Source organism: Neolamprologus brichardi, chromosome 5, assembly GCF_056152115.1.
Source record: "Neolamprologus brichardi isolate AB-2024 chromosome 5, ASM5615211v1, whole genome shotgun sequence".
Taxonomy (NCBI): domain Eukaryota; kingdom Metazoa; phylum Chordata; class Actinopteri; order Cichliformes; family Cichlidae; genus Neolamprologus; species Neolamprologus brichardi.
Window position 1 is genome coordinate 11898474 of NC_142108.1, and position 17752 is coordinate 11916225.

Genomic DNA, 17752 nt, shown 5'->3' on the forward strand with positions numbered 1-17752 from the left:
TGCCGCGGCAGACACGCCCACATCTGGTTTGCTATCCAATCCAATAATACATGTAAAACTCACCTGCCCAATCATCGCTTAATGGGCGTGGTTTTGCTATGCCGGGCTCACGTTGCACAAATGTGTCCACCGCTCTGGGAGGGATGACGACGTAGCTACGTGACTGAGATATAACTGAAACAAAATAATTTCTGATGCGGTCCGGTGATCAATTAAGGAGACTCGTAACTTTTTAATCTTGAGCCAAGACACGCGTGGAGCGGGAAAGGTAAATATTCCAACAAAAGACGAAAAATTGGGGGCGTCATTGGTGAGTTAGCTTTCTCGATAAACTAGCTAACCACCTGACGCACGGCTTCAGCTATACACAACAGTGGATGTGAACATGTGAAATTGAATCATTACCTTTTTTGTGTGCTATAAAGTCGTTGCGAATGTGTATTATTGTGGTTTTGGGGTTTTTGCTTCTCCAAGGAGTGAATGCTGACTTGACTGTAAGCAGTGTGTGTTGCTCATGTTAGCTGTAACGTCTGCCGTAAGTCAGGGGGCTGGAGCTCACGGGTTGCGCTGTGTTGGCTGGCAAGTTGGTAACAAACTAAAGCTTTTGTTGCTCAGATTTGCATACGGTGCATTACTTAAAAAGCAACCTATTATACTTGCTAATATAGTAGCTTACAGGCTATCAGTTTATTGCGTTATTGCGACCTTCGTATCCAGTTACTGTAGGGGGCGCTGTTTTCAGCAAGCAACCCGAACTCTTACGGCGGTTAAAAGGTCTTAACACTAAAGTACATTAAGTTTTAGCTTTTTCGCTTTGTCCAGATGTGCTTACACAGCAGGCATGATGAGGCATGGGTGCATATGATTATTGAGATTGGCATGATTACATGAGTGTGAGTTAATTGCCCTCACTAAATGCTGTGTTTGTATTTTACTGTCTGAACCTTTCTGATACTTCCATAGACAGTGCTGGTTTTATACACACTGCGGATATTGCCCCTGATAAATACCCAGTATATTACAGCAACCCAGCTAAACCTGGCACACACAAAAAACCCAAACAAACTGAAAATAAACTAATGAGAATTAATTGAAAAAGAACTAAATAAAAATAAAATAGAAATTTTAAAAATGTATATGAGAGGTCTTGATAGATAAAGCGCTATGTAATAACTCTGGGTAGGGGACTTCACTGAAACTAGAAGCTGCCCAGTGGCAAGTCAGGTGTGGTGCTATAGCTTCCACCGGAGTGGAGTTGCTGTCACTCCTTCAAGCATTGTGAGGTGGCCTCTGGACTTACTTGGGTCACTGGGTTCATATGGTGAGGGGGAGTAAGTTGTAGGCTTCTGCTAAACGTTAACAAATTTTTTTTTTTTTTTTTTTTTTTTAAAAAAGCCTGTAAAGCAGGTAATAATGTTGAGTTTCAGTTTTGCTTGTGCAATAGCTTATCTTAGCTTTTTTGGTGACTCTGGAAGCAGTCTGTGATGGTGTTGAGCTGTGTTGCAGTGTGCATACAGGTTCAAGTACAGAGCAACAGCCTAGGTCAAGTGTGTTGTTGTGCTGCATAAGTGAGAAAGGACCACAGCATCCTATGTATGCAACTACAATCACACGTGTGTGTTGTGCACGTCAGTAGATGTATAATATCTCAATAGCATAATGTTTTATGCATTCTGAATTGAGCAAATCGGTTATGTAATCCTCCTATGACGACCTGATGAACGATGCAGGGTATTTTCACTCCCTCCTGCTTTTGCTTCTCAGTTTCTGTCCCTCTGTCTTTATTCTCAGTGTCTAGTCTCAATGCCATATGGATGTGGTGGCAGCTGGAGTTTGTTTAATTATACCAATACCATAGAGAAAAAACTCGCCCAAGATGGCTGGAAGACAAGCGATTTCCTCTGATGACTCTGATGAAAATATTGGATAAAACAGCCTATAGAATCACAGTGTTTGATTTTTTAAAAAACCTGCGTTTGCAGGGATTGCAAAAAATGTAAATGCATAATTAGTAACAGCTATTATGTAACCCAGTATCACATTATTATATCTGGCAGAGCCTTACCTGGTCTTGGCAGTATTAATGGATGAGATGTGCATAAATCACGGATGCTGGGAGAGAGTCAGAACGCAGTGAGTCAGTTTTATGGCCAGACAGCTGAGTAGTATTAAATAACATTGTGTTTGTTCACATTTGCACAGAACATTTTTACTTGTTTATGTTTGGCAATAACATGTTCATACTTTCAAAAGAAGACAAGTGTTTGCTTCCAATTTTAAAGCCTTTGGCACATCACCCATGCCCCAAGTTTAAAGTGGACATGTGAATATATTTCTAGCTCTATATTTTTATTCTAGGACTGTAGGCTAGTAGTAGCTTTCTAAAATTTGTAATTCACCATAATCCTCAGGCCCTCAATTTATTCTCCTTGACTCATGCTGTTTTACCTCTCATTGGAGGAAACCCTCCCTTTAAAGCAACTTGCTTATTATTGGATGATCCTACAAGCAGAGGAATTGAATGTGAGGTGGATGGGGATTCCAACTCTGGATGATTCTCTGCATATGCTGTTAATATCTTTGGAAAGACATTTTGCCACTTATTTGAGAAAAGGTTCACTGGCAAAATTCCCAACTTTCACGATTGCCAACCGTGAATTTTGCCATGCTGAAGATTACCTGTTTCCAGATTGCATTGGCCTTTAAGGTGTCATGCATGATCTGTCTATAGGAGTATGAGCAGTTGCTTATTAGGTAGGTTGACTTAATGATTACCTACAGAAGTGTTAAAGTTTTTCCAAAAAGTCACACTTTAACAAGAAGTGCTGTTGAAAAATGTAAGAGAAAAGATCTGTCACTGCACAACACTTTATTAAAAATATGTTTTCACTGGCTAAATCTGAAATGAAATACTAACACAAGGACGTGTTTGTGGGAGTAATGCAAGAACAGGATCCTCAGTGTCATTGGTGGTCGAAGACCAAGCCAGCTGAGATCTGCAACAATAACGCTTTCGTTTCGCTGTTTAAACATGAACGTTTTCAATTTGTAAGGTGTAAGATACAGTTTTAGAGTTGGCTCCTCATAAATGAGATTAAGTTTACTACAGTTTACTTAAACTAAGCTACAAACTGAAACTAGATGTGGAAAAAAACATGTACCAAAAAGAAAATAACAACAAGACTTTTGAAAATAAAAAGCTAAGTGAACTTGGAAAACTTATATATTTGGCGTTTATTTTACTTTGGTAAAAATGTTATCACGTCTTGCCTGATGAGACATCGATGGACGTGTTTATTGAGAGTCTATACGACTGAGAGTAGAGCAGGGTGATATGACCAAAAATATTTATCACGATATACATTTGAAAATTTGCAATAATGATATAACTGACGATATAATTGAAACTAGACAAAATACTTTACAACTCCTCAACTTTATTAGTGCAAAAACAAAAAAAACCCATCAATGTATTTGCACTTAAACAAGCAGCTTTTTTAAGTGCATTAAAGTTCTATAAAAAATTAACAGTGCAAATGCAAATTCCTTGCTGACAGTTTAACCAAAAGGCATTTCCAGTGGAAATTGGCAAACATATCCTCAGCATAACCATGTATAATATCCACAAAACCTAAAAAGAGGTTATACACACACAGTACGGTAATATTATGTTGAAGCACAGTATGTATCACTCCGCGAGGCGCCTGCCTACGATAGCTGTAATGCTCCGACAATCCATCAAGCGGTGCGGGTTCGTAGCTTAGCAAAGTCGTACTGAAGCATTTGACAGATTTTTGAGCGCCGTGTACCACATAAAATCGTTTCGAGGTCAGTAAACACAACCAGAATTCATACATAAGGCACACGGGATTATAAGGGGCACTGTCGATTTTCAGAAAAATTAAAGGATTGATTTTAATAACGACGGCCCACTAGCATGCGCTACCAAAAATAGTGCTTTGTTGTGTATCTGACAGATGAAAGCTAAACCAGTTCCACACCACTGAAGTTGCAGCATTTTTACAAAACAATTCTGGTTCATCTGTTTCTGTTAACGATCCACTTTCACGCTTCTCATTCTGCATCGCCGCCATGTGCGTATGTAAACAAAGGCACTGCGCATGCGCGTTTTACCCATATTCTATCCCGATATTTCATTTTCTTATCGTTGCCCAACATTACACCGGTATTACCGTGAACGATATGATATAGCCCAGCCCTAACTGAGAGACAGCTGCTTTCATAAAGTTAAGTGTTTCTGTTGTACTACCTGTACCTGTAGTACGATATAAAAACGTCTATCGTTTCATTTTACGCTATCGTTTGTTTCGTGGTGTCGCAAAATAAACTGTTTACGGCAATATCTTTCATCGTTTTGATGGTCACTGTAGTGGCTATATTAATTTCGTAAAGTTCTCTCTTTCTCTTATATTTTATATAACCACACTACGGACGGACAAGAGCCTGTTTTTATGCGTTGTGGTTAGCAACAACGACGGTAACAGCAATCGCGTGTCCGCTTGTTTATGTTCCACATAAACCTCTCACAATAAAGCTCAAGATCCTGTTGAGACTTTTCAAAATAAACTGAATCACTTGAAAGAGCAGATTATTTATGGATGAGAAGAAAAAAGAGCCGCCAGGTGCTAAAAAATAAACCTTAGACTCAAACGTTAGAACAGGCTTTTCCCGGCAGCACGCCGTGTAATAAATACTCACAAAGAAAACGGCGGCCATTACAACTTATGTCTAAAAATGTATAGTTTCATGCATTGGTTAAAACACTCGACTCCAGCTACATGACGCGCAGCTGGAAACACTTCCCGCAAGTCGAGCTGCCCGAGATTCACAGAATTTAAAGAAAATGTTAAATTTCTGTGATTTATATCGTTATCGGGACGATAGACTTCTTATATTGGGATATGGGATTTTGGTCATATCGCACAGCCCTACTACCTGTACTGATTTTCCTAAATCTTGCCTCTGGCATAACATAAAACTTGATTAGTCCCACACGTGGGAAATTTGTTCCATATGCCTTCTATGCAATAATAACTAAACTCAGGCTTTTTGTTTATTTTCTTCTGTTTGCAGTGGAAAAAACAGACCACTTCATCCAACATTCAGCACTGACTGAATGAAAGTCAATTCATTGTTACCACATGGAACCCATTCCCTTTGGTTGAACATATGAAGACACTTACCGACTATTGTAACTGGAAAGAAAAATAATTGATGTGTGACCAAAGTGTGGTGATGCCAGGAGGTGACAGCAGACTACATGGGGAGGAGCCTGCATTGCCGTCAGCCACAGCGAACGGTGGAGAGGTGGAGCAGGAGTTGTCCGGGAAGCAGAACGGCAGGGAAACGTCCAAGCACCTCGGGGGTGAAGAAAGTGGAGTTTCAGGTGGAGAGGTGGGACAGGAAGATGAAGAAATGGCGAGTGGTTCACACGACCTGTGTTCATCAACCAATCACAGCCCTGGGAGTGCTTCGGGATCCACCTCAGTTTCAGCTAAGAGGTATTTAACTCAATGTGCTCTCACCATTTAGTCTTTTTTGGGGACTTTCTCTGGTGCCTTTCTGACCCTAATTTCTGTAAAAATCCACAACAGCATGTGAGAGCTTTTTATCTATTACTATTGCTACACTGTTAGCATGTGGCTCTGACAAGTGGAGTACAGCACACTGTGACAACAGCCAGGGTTTTAACTTTCTTGCAGCGTTGCAAGAATTTTGGCATAGAAGAAAACAAGCCAGAGTTTCCCAAAATAAACTGGAAAGATGCTTTTTACCAGCTGATCCTGAAGTTCTGCATCTGTGCTATGATCTATTCCTGGTATAATGGTGACAAAAATGCTAACTATGTCCGACAGAGTGAATCTTAACTACTTAAGTAACTGTGAGAAATACTTATCTTTTTATGTGTTTCTGTGTGTATGTAGCAGCGAGCATGCAGAGGCTGGCAAAGGGCAGGACCACAGAGAGGTGATGAATGCAGTGGCTGAGATGAAAAAGAGGCTTCCATCAGACAAACGCAGCCGCAGCAAAGCCAGCACTGTGGAGGCCTTACATTACGCGCTCAACTGTGTCAAACAAGTGCAAGGTAACCTGACTAAATACAGAAGAGTCCATGTAGAATCTTAAGAAAACACTATTTATTTTTCTCCAAATACTGATACTGTTTGTGTGCCTTGGTTTGTCACCTGTAGCTAATAGTGAATACTATAAACTGCTCATGCAAAATGGGCAGGACGAGCGGAGAAATGCCACTGTTTGCACCCTGGAAGAGCTGGAGAGAGTCACCTCAGAACACACCCTTAAAAATACGGTATGCACATCAAACTTAGATGCACAGGTCACAGGTTCTGATGTTATTGTCCCTTTTTTAATGCATCACTGAAGATGTCATAGGACCCACTAAGCATTTGTTTAGAGCTGTTCTGAAATCCTGTTTTGAGGCAGTCTTAAAGATGCAAATACACATGCATATGTACATTTATTTTGCCTCACTCCTGAGCGGGTGTGTGAGTGTATGTGTGTTTATTGCTTTTGTGTGTGTCTGTGACTTTGCTTGCTTGTGCATGTTTTTCTGGGTGCGTACATCTCTTTACCTGTTTGTAGGATTCCTTCGTGGTCGTTTTCTCCCTGGCCAGCGGCCGCGTCCTCTACGCGTCTGAGCAGGCTCCCAGCATCCTGTGCTGCAAGAGGAAGTTTCTGGAGTCCGCCAAATTTGTGGAGCTGCTCTTCCACCAAGATGTCAACGTCTTCTATTCACACACTGCGCAACCCCATTTGCCACCTTGGAGCAACTCGCACACAGGTGCTGTATTTTATTTATTTATTTAGATTAAATAAATAAAATACGGCACAGGGACGGCACAGTTTTGTTTTTGTTTTTTAAGTTAGTTTGCACATGCTAGTGTCTCAGTGGGTATTTAACAGAAATAATGAAAGAGAATATGGCTAACTGACTTCTCTCGCTTCTTTTTCTCTGTAGCTGGCGTTTTGTTCGATTGTGCCCAGGTCAAGTCCTTCTTCTGCCGAATCAGGTCAGTACTTTTTTTTTCTTCATATCCCTTAATTCCTTAAACAATAATTCATTTTTTAATGCACATTTAATAAAATATATGAGCTCGATTCCATTAAACCCTACATCTGATGTTGCCCTTGTGTATCCAGACTATAAACTGCAATAATTTCAGGGTTTTAAAATTATGATTGTTGTTTTTTTTATTATTAGAATTGTGTAACTTCTACAAGCTTATGCAGCTGTTACAAAATTTCCTGCAGGGTGTAATGAAGTTTCGTTCTGATTGTCAACTCTTCCTCTATAAGAAATTCCATCAATACATGCTTTTTAATGAATGTGTTTGTAGAAACTGTGTTCGCTCCATGGTGTAGTGGTTAACACATTAATTTTATGTGCAAAAGATTCCCAGTCTGAGACCAGGAGGAGACACATGCCTGGATAAATATGAGGGTTGTGTTAGGAGGGGCTTCTGGTGTAAAATGTGTGCCAAATCAAACATGATTATCCATCAGCTCTTGTGACTGAAAGTACCTCCATAGCCCTAGAAAATATTCATTTCACACATTCTTACAAGAATTAAATTAGCTGTCATCAACTTGTACCAATAGATATCATTGAAATTTGAAGTAATTGTTTTCATTTTTCATTAGATCTTTATTTTAGGGTTTGAAACTGGTGCAGGTAACGTTTCCTGTTTTCATCTTTGATCACAATAAATTCAGATTTGATTATTGTGTTTTGTGTGTTTTAGGGGTGGGAAGGATCGTGAGGGTGAGATGCGTTACAACCCATTTCGGATAACACCCTACCAGCTGAAGGTGCAGGGATCTGGGAGCAGTGGGGAGGAGGAGGAGCCGTGCTGCCTGGCACTGGCTGAACGCATCATCTCTGGATATGAAGGTATGATACCGTGTTTGTCTTTTAACATGCAGCTTTGATGCTCTGATAGGTCAATGCAATTTTAACAATAATAATAACCCCAAACACTTTCTGAGAAACTCTTCTGGTATTTCTGATGAACTTATAACCCCTGTTTATTCATGTTTTGCACTGGTGTTTATATGATTTGTGTATGCAGCACCTCGGATTCCCATGGACAAGCGCATCTTTACCACAACACACTCCCCTGGTTGTGTGTTTCTGGAAGTTGATGACAGGTCAATACACACAAATTTCCAGTCCCAAGCTTTGAAAATTAATGGCAGTGTATGAAAAGAGCTGATTTTTATGGTGACTGTTCACAGGGCCGTGCCTTTGCTTGGATACCTTCCTCAGGATCTGATAGGCACGTCGTTGCTGACTTGCATTCACCCAGAGGACCACCCCCTCATGCTGGCCATGCACCGGAAAGGTGAGTTTGTGGGGAGGATGAGTGCAAAAGTTTAGTCTGCTGATAAGAAAACTCTGCATTTCAATGAGCTGACTCAAATTGTATATTTAAATAGATAGATATTCTCGTTTTCATTATACTGTACAAAATGCCAGACAAATAATAAAATAGCTAGTAGTAGTAAATTAATCAACCAAAGCAAGGTGTTTATCCTAAGCATTTACACACACTTTGAAATTATAAGATTTTACCTTTCATGACATTATAAAAATTAATTAATTTATTAGACAAAGATCAACCTGAGGTGATCAACAGCAAGTTAAATAATACACTATGTCATAATTAACAAAAATTAGGGAAAAATGCAAAAGCAGTGTTTGAAAAACTAAGTGCTCTTACTTCTTCCATAGTACTGTAGTTGAGAGAATAAGTAGAAACCAGGGTGCTGCTCTTGATCAAGTGATCATCAGCAAATGTGAGCAGCTCTATGAAAGCAGACATTTGGGCAGTTTGGTGGTCTGGAGTGTTAACATATCCGTTAACATGATGCAGAGGAGAAATGACATCAGCAGTGATCTTAAAGAAGGATTATTAGCCTTTTCCCAAGCAATTGGAATTCCATCATTCTGCAGTGTGAAATACTATTCACATTCAAGTGGAAAACATTGCAAACATTTGCCAGTCTTTCCAGGAGTGAACTTCCCAGACTCCACAGGCCTCAGTTAGCATTTTAAATGTTAAAGTTCATGACAGGACAATTAGAAAAAGACTGAACAAGTATGGCTTATGTAGTTGGGTTGCCAGGAGAATGCTTCTTCCCTCTAAAAAGAACAACGTAGCACAGTTTAGGTTAGAAGAATAGAACAAACCACAGGACTCCTTGGGACAAATGAGACCAAAAATTGAGGTGTTTGGCCATAACGCCATGTTTGGACAGCATGAACAGAGCATATCAGCACAAATGCCTCATACAAACTGTAAAGCACGGTAATGGGGCCGGGTGGGGGTGATCACTTAAGCTTGTGTTGCAGCCACAGGACCTGAACACTTCGGTATGCAGAGGAGTTAATGGACTGCAATGTATTCTACAGTCATTTGTGAGGGCACGTGTAAGCAGAATAACTACAACAGCCTGTCTGAAAAAGAAAAGAATCAGTGTGTTGCAATTGTCCAGACCTCAACCTGACTGAAATGCTTTCCCTTGGTTAATACATACATAAACAAATACCACAAACCTCAATGAAGTGAAGCAACACTAGAAAGAGGAGTGGGTCAAAATTCCTCCACAAGGATTTGAGAGACTGATAAAGTTTCTCACATCATACAGAAAATTATTACTTCAAGTTATTGCTGCTAAAGGTGGCTCTAAAAGCTATTGAATCATGGGATATATTTAGTTTTTAACACACTGCTTCAGCGTTTTGGCTTATTTTAGTACTAAATAAATAATGAAACAGTTTAAATATCATAATATTTTTATTATTATGTCCTAATACAAATCTTTAGAATTGACAGTAATTTCTTTTTACCGTGACTATATTTTTGTCATATATTTTATTTATTTATTTATTTATTCTTCATGCCTTGCTTAGTCTTGAAGCATGCGGGCCAGCCTCCATTTGAACATTCTCCCGTGCGTCTGCGCTGTCAGAATGGAGACTACATCACCTTGGACACCAGCTGGTCCAGCTTCATCAACCCATGGAGCCGGAAGGTGGCCTTCATCATCGGGCGCCACAAAGTCAGGACGTAGGTTCCATAAGCATAAAATCTAAACCCCAAGACGACAAAAATGTGTGCTGAGGTGTAGAGTTTGGTGTCTGTTGTGTAATCCCCCTGGGTTTCTGTGAAAACAGTGTGCAATTACATGAATGACGCAGTAACAAAGATAACATCACTCTGTTTACTGCCTTTGCCTACAGGAGTCCTCTGAATGAGGATGTGTTTGCTGCTAAAGCAAAGGAGTTTGTTCCAGTAACTCACGAGGAAATAAAAGATCTTCAGGCAAAGATCTATAAGCTTTTCCTACAGGTGAATATGTCATTGCTGAATAAATGAATTCCAGAAAGCACTCACTTTAAATCCTTTGTTGCTGTAATGCAACAAAGGTGCTGGTATCATGCTGGTATCAGTGTAATAACATATAAAAGCTGATCATGTTTCAGTCCTGTCAGAAAAATGAAAAAATTATTCATACTAAATGGGTTGTAGTATGTGTGGTTTTTGCTTTTTGGTTGCTGTACACAGGCTGAAAAAAGAAGCATTAATATCTGTTTAATCTGTTAAACAGCAGCATTAATCTGTTCTTCTTTGTGTCTCTTCTTTACAGCCCGTTCACAACAATGGCTCCAGTGGTTACGGTAGTTTAGGCAGCAACGGCTCTCACGAGCACTACATCAGCATTGCATCTTCAAGTGACAGCAATGGCAACGTATGGGAGGACTCACACCGGGAACCGGTAAGACATCACAGTGAGGTCATCATCCAGGAATTCACATGTCACGCAGTTGCCTAACTATCTATTGCCATGGTTAATCAGGCACTTTTTTGGGGGGTGCTGTGTTCGTCTGTTTGTGTTTTCCAGATGACTTTACAGCAGATATGTGCTGATGTAAACAGAGTGAAGAGTTGGGGCCAGCAGGCTTATCTGGATTCCAACCACAAAATTGCTTTCCTTGGAAAACGTGTCACAGGTATCACAGTTTCACATCCACTGAGTACAAAACAGTTAAAATGTGTTTTTTAAAATTGGCAGATATTTTAAATGTTGGCTGTTTATTTTGCCAGCTCCTCTACCCCCTGCAGCCTCCAATGCTGAGGTCAGAGAGCACAAAGCGAGCAGGAAACAAACACACATTCCCTCCTATCAGCAAATCAACTGTGTGGATAACATCATCAGGTGTGTGCCGATAAACATGACTTTTTTTTTCTGCAGCACTCAGTCCTTGTCATAATATTGACTCCTGCTTTCCCTGTTGGTTTGCGCACGTTTCTTGTGTGTAACCAGATATTTAGAGAGCTGTACAGGTCCAGCCCTCAAGCGGAAGAGTGAATCTCATTCCTTGGTTACCTCTTCTTCCTCATCCTCTACCTCAGAAGATGACAAGCCTGCAGGAGCCACTGACACAGCTCAGGAGAGTTCAGATGGTATAAACCCACACACAGCACATGGCTTAGCATTCTGTTACTTTTAGGGTGAAAGTCTGCAATGTATAAACTCGTTTTGCTCCTGGCGTTTGTTTTTTCTCACTTTTCAGCAGTCGTGGTGGAGACTGAGGTGTCAGTGAGCCCTCCAACCCCAGCTGTAGTCGGGGCACCTTTGACAGACATCACCATGTCTACTAAAGCCATGAGTGTTGTCTCGGTCACCAGCCAGTGTTCATACAGCAGTACCATAGTGCACGTGCCACAGCCTGAGTCAGGTATATAAACATAGTCTTATATCATGAGTGAGACCTGCTCAGATGCTTCTTTTTTCTTCTTTTTTTCTCTCTCAGGAGTTTTGCACACAGAGAAACATTTAGTGCTTTCTTTTGACACTACCCCCCCATGTTTTTCTGTCAGAAGCCACAGCACTGGAGGATGCCCCGATGGGCAGTGAGCCTGCTGATCCTGCCCCAACCCCTGTCCGTCGAGCTCCGAGCCCTGCCGCAGAGGAAAGAAGGTTTGTTGGTCTCACCAAGGAGGTGCTGTCAGCTCACACCCAGAAGGAGGAGCAAGAATATGTGGATCGATTCCGCCATCGCATCCTTCAGAGCCCTTATAGCTCATATCTGCAGCTGGACAACAGCTCTTTGGCTCACTCCCACCACCCAGGTTTGTTGAATATTTCTTTAGCAACGCAGCTGATGTTTTGAAATCTGACAAAGTGTTGGTGCAAATTTTTGTGCAACTAGATTCTATGATTTCTATACATTCACTGCAGGAGACTACCTGCGTCCACTGAGTGCCGGAGGTTGGAATCGTTCTCGAAAAGGAAAGCCAAGACACAAGCGTCCCAAACCCCAGGGTTCGTCAGACAGCTATGCCTCCCCTCCTGAACCCGCTCGCTGTGTCCCTGACTCCTCATGGCCCTCCTCAGAGTCCTCCCAGCCCCAGGTGGGAGCACCCTACAGCCAAACATCTCCAGTCCAGGTGCCATTCTTTCCTGTGATGGGGAAGCCTGCCCCGGAGCAATCACCCAGGACACAACAGCTGCCTGGAGCAGCTCCTACGGGGCTCCAGCCTCCTGACCAGCTCAGCTACAACTTCAACATAATGCAACCTACTCAGAGCCTGCCAGGCATGCAGCAAATCCAAATGGAGACCATTCAGAATGTTCAGAATACCCAAAACTTTCACAACCTGCAACCCATAGCTCCAACACAGACCTTCAACCCTTCTTTCATGGCTCCAGTCATGGCTGTCATCCTGCCCAACTACCCCACTTTTACCCCAGGTTACCCATCCATTTATCCACAGTCAGCTCAGTCTATACTTCCCCAAATACCCATCACTATGACAGGGTATGCCCCTGTCAGTGCACCTTTCCCTCAGCCTCAGTTCCAGGCCCAGCCTGGTCCCCATTCTCAAACATCCCCAGGCCTTTTACTTTGCTCACCCAGAGCGAGTTCATCTGTCGGCGAAGAAGAGGAAGCGGCTGGGCCTACAGCTTTGTTCTCTAGTTCTCGCTCAAGTTCTCCACTGCAGCTCAATCTGCTGCAGGAAGAACTGCCCAAACCGAGTGAAGGGCAGAGCAGCACCGGGCACAACCACGCCGAGAGCCTCCATGAACAACATGCCAATGAGGTGAGTCAATCGACCACCTTTTATAACAGGTATGGGTTGAGTATAGGTCTGATAGTTTTCTCACTCTAAATTGCTGACTGATTTCTGACCATCTTTTTTATGATTAGCGTGATGTCGCAGGAGAGTCTGGCAACCATGATGCCCAGTCAACATCCAGCGAGCTCCTTGACTTACTGCTTCAGGAGGACGCCAGGTCAGGGACTGGCTCCAATGCCTCAGGGTCTGGATCAGGGGAGTCTGGAGGCTCACTGGGGTCTGGATCTGGCTCCAATGGAACCTCTACTTCACACACTGGTAAGAAAGGCAATATGCATGCATGCAATTCATGCAAAAACTGCCTTTTTTGTACCATATTTGTAAAGCATAAGTCTAGTTGTTATAGTTTTGTTGACTTTCAGTTTCCAATGTCCGTGTACACCAAGCTTCTAAATTTTGCTGCATGATGCAAACAAGTAAAAGAATGCCATGCAAATGCAAAACAGAGGAACAACATTTTCAGTTAAGAGTAGGATGGAAGGATGTGAATGAATTTTTCCCTGGGTTACAGGCAGCAGCAACAGCAGTAAATACTTTGCCAGCAACGATTCATCGGACACGTCAAGCAAAGCTCGTAAGAGTCAGGAGACCCTGGCAGAGCACAAACACACCTTCGAGAATCAGTCGGAAAACTCCCTGTGGAGCATGATCCAGCACACGCCCGAGCGTGTCATGATGACATACCAGATCCACACCAGGTACACCAATACACTTAATTAATAATGGATAAAAGGGAAACACATTCTTGAGAAAAGCTATTTTGGCATTACAGATTTGTGTGTGGAATTACTTTTGTGTCTTTCTTGTCATTTTCAGAGCAAACTCTGAATACCTCGCTCAGTTTTTTTTTTTTCTTTAAACAATTTTTAATGCAAGATGACTTTCTGATGAAAATGTAAATCCAGTTCCAGTTAAAGATTAACAGAAACGTGTATTTGTTCAACCCATTACCCATCTCGTTTATAAACTGTAGATATTTCCAAGCTGTCCCTCCAATCGAGTCTGGCCAACAGAGAGTACATCTTTCAGTGTGGGTCCCGCCTACTTTTCAAAAAAGTTTCTAAGCTTTAGGATTCACAAATCACATTTTAGAGCCACATTTGAAGTCAGTGTAATCCATTTGCGATCGAGCTCTCAAGTTTGATTTACAGTTGCAAATGCGTTCTGTTTTATAGTAACAAAGGTGCAAAAGTAACTAATGCAAGCATGGCCAGAAATAATGTCAGCCTGTTCAGTGTATATCAGCATTGCTTTCCCCCCCCCCCTGTGATGCTTTCACAGTGGCCTTTGAAACCTGGTGCTTTGTGATTTGTACAAATCATTTATCTTCAATATAAAGTGAGGATTATACTCACTAGTTGACTAAGCACAGTAAGGTTAAAGGTGAGGCTTTTATGAGGCTCATAAAGTCAAAACATGTGCAAGTGTTGTTTCTTTTGTTCTTTATAACAGTCATTTTCATGATTCTCAAACACTGTCATCTTATCTAAATGTCTCACCTTGTTTAATGTGGCAAGGTATTTAGTCTTTTTGTCTGATGGCTTCGCTTATTCAAAGCCAAATGGTACAGCAAAAGGGCTACCTGCTGATTTGATTATGTAATGATATTATCTAATCCGGGAGTACAATAAACACCAAAGCCGTCTTCACAGTACTGTGCTTATTTATATTTATACCAGTTAGATGGACTTCTTATGCTTTATACATGTTTTATTTATTATTATTTAACTTTTTTACAAAAGCACAAACAAGAAGACAAGCAATGGGTGAAAAGATGTAAACCAAAAGCATACCACAGAGCAGCATGAATCAGCCTCAGAGACTATGAACTGCCTTTTCTACACGGAATCCCTTCAGTTTAGCAGGAAGTGGTATCTCTTTAATCCACCTTTAAAAGCAAAAAGATCATGTTGGTTTCCATTCTGATAAACTTAGGTCACTTCTTTGCATTCCCTCAAAGTGGGTGCTTGTTCCTTACATTGGAGTGTGTGTGTGTGTGTGTGTCCGTCCGTCCCCATAAACAACTTCCCTTAACCTGCTGGTCTGGAAAATTCAACAGTTCATCTATATGTAAAAAAGGCACTTACACTAAAACTGACATAGCTACGTTAATCCTACCGTAAAACAATAAAACAAGGTACGACCTTTCCCATGCTCCTAGGATGTGGGGGTGAATGCCAGAACACCCTGGAATGTACACAAAGTTGTTACAGACCTCCTAGCATGAGACATTCTTTCAATATGCCACCAACTATATACTTCTAAACACAAATGATTACATTGCAGTATTCTACCATATGCAAACTTATATCATTAAAAGATTATACTGACTACTAAGTACAATTTTCTATTGACAGTCGACGTGCCATACTATTTAGAAACCCAAACAAATATGCCCCTCACAGGTGTGAGAATCACTCCTGTGCAATACCACTTTTGTCACACATGGGGGAGACAGTTCATCTTCATGCCCTTTACCTTTTCTTCATCATCCTTTATCATCTCATGCTTTCTCTCCCCGCAGGGACCAGAACAAGGTTTTGGCGGAGGACAGGGAGAAGCTTCGAGTGCTTCAGCCCCTCCAGCCCTGGTTCAGCCAAGAGCAGAGAGAGGAGCTGGCTGAAGTCCATCCATGGATCAAACAGCACGCCATCCCACAGGAAATAGACACACAGGTATCGGCAGGAATCACGCACTGTGAACATTTTTGTTTTCGTTTCCTGTGACCGTGTGTTTAATGCGTTGCTGTCTCTCTCAGGGTTGTGTGAGCTGCAGCTCAGGTGCAGGCATGTTCCACCCCACTCACCCGGCTGCACCTGACAGTTCCTCACTTCTGGAGAGCCCTCAGCACGACCCGATCGGACTCGTGGTTGACACTTGAGAACTCTGACCAGAAATCACCCACCATCAGGTTTACAGTGTGCCAGCCCTGTCAGGAACCTCAACAACTCTCACCGTGCATCTCTTTTGACCAGTCTGAAGGAGTGGATCCCTGTGCTTTAGTGTAAAATCTAATATGTTTAATAAAGGTAGCAGAGGCTGGACCAGGCCCTAAGGAACAGGGGAGGCGAGAGATGGGCATTTTCTTTCAGTCTGCTTAATGTGGCTGTTCTTATTGGACCATGAATATTACATTTTTCCTTTTGTGTTAATAGAGCCCCTAAGGAGGGGGGTTTAGGCTGTATTTAAGACTGTTCAGATCTATGAACCATATATGAAAAGTGCCCTGGGATAAACATGAGCACTGTGTGTACACCTGGTCTGTAGAACAGGAGTGACTGGCTGGGAAGATGAAGAAGGTGCTGGCCCAGAGTATCAGAACATACGTCAAACTCTTCTCCAGTAACACTGAGTCCAGGATGTACAGTATGTGTACTACATCAGCTCCTTCGGTGACATAATTAAGACATTGTGATTTTTTTGTGTCCCCACTGAGGGACACTAAGATAAAAACAAATTTGCTGCTTTTCTGTTTTAGGACGCCCAGATTTGAATATGGTGTTGTTACTGGAATTTACACTCTTGTTCCGTAGGCTTGTTTCCTTCAAAGCGTTCTCATCCCAGGGTATCATATACTGTTGTTCTGGCAATGTGGACATAAACACAAGGTGTTCTTTGTGTAACTTGTACAGAGTAATAATATCTGCTTTAGAAGGCTGTGGTTTGTGTCCTATTTGAAAGCTTTGGAAACCAAAAGGTTCTTGGTAAAGTTTAGGTGAAGATTGTGCTTTTGGGTTCTCAGCGTTAGCCCTACATTGCAATCAAGCATGTATGATGTCCTAGGAATAAGAATGGGCCTTCAGAGCATCAGCTTCAGCATTCTGATCATTTCAAATTAAACTTGGTGCTAGAAGACACATCTAGCCCGTTACTCAAAACTTCCTGTAGCAAGTCCTTTTTCCACCCACCTATCCTGCCCGGTCATCGCCCTGTAATACCTGTAGCTTACCTCTTAATTGTAAACAAACACAGTGTGGCCCCAAATTTCCGCTCATCTTGTGTTTACTAAGTAAATGAATTTCCTTCTATACCCTGCAGCTGTCTGCCTGATTGGATGTATGTTTGTATGAAAGGGAGACCGGGAAGAACTAACTAGCCTGTTGTAGTTCTGTGAATGTTTCTTTTCTTCTTCCTGTACTGAATTTAAATCACAGGTGAGCTTGTGGATGTGTAAAAGTGTGCGTGCCGGCCGACTGCGAGCTGCTTCTTTCGATACACTTGTCCAACAGTGCAAGACACACCGTGGTTTTCTACCGTTTTTAGATTGAAAGTATATAACAGTATCATGTGTTTTATAGGAAATGTACACAAAATGAACTTCACAAAGTGTATAAAAAGCCATTTGTCTTGAATTCAGGGACTGTTTGTGACACAAAGGAATGAATAAATGAGATAAAACCTAAATTGCAGTTCGACATGAGTGTCAGTCAAGTTTTTACGTAACATTAAACTCATGCTTCTGGATTTTGTTTTATTTTTTTTTACTAAAGAAGACCTTCCTCCTAAATTTCATGTTTGAATTTTTAAAGTTGAATTTGATATTTTGTCATTTGAGGAGACTCCTG

General features: G+C 41.5%; 1 protein-coding gene across 3 annotated transcripts; it reads left to right on the forward strand.

The window, feature by feature from the left end:
• The first annotated feature begins 98 nt into the window (after positions 1–98).
• On the forward strand, positions 99–17602 carry per3 (period circadian clock 3). Of its 3 annotated transcripts, XM_035904912.2 has the most exons (23): positions 99–268; positions 2058–2133; positions 5095–5522; positions 5946–6106; positions 6213–6331; positions 6625–6823; positions 7001–7052; positions 7785–7933; positions 8112–8190; positions 8278–8384; positions 9956–10112; positions 10286–10394; positions 10693–10821; positions 10948–11056; positions 11151–11262; positions 11371–11510; positions 11621–11785; positions 11928–12179; positions 12289–13151; positions 13259–13445; positions 13699–13885; positions 15712–15862; positions 15946–17602. In XM_035904912.2, the coding sequence occupies exons 3-23, from the start codon at positions 5236–5238 to the stop codon at positions 16066–16068; spliced, it is 3837 nt and encodes a 1278-aa protein (XP_035760805.2). In that variant the 5' UTR covers positions 99–268; positions 2058–2133; positions 5095–5235; the 3' UTR covers positions 16069–17602. The 3 variants fall into 3 exon arrangements, with proteins under 3 accessions (XP_035760805.2, XP_006784482.2, XP_006784483.2); XM_006784419.3 differs by lacking the exon at positions 2058–2133; XM_006784420.3 differs by lacking the exon at positions 2058–2133 and having other exon boundaries at positions 11624–11785.
• Positions 17603–17752: the final 150 nt, after the last annotated feature.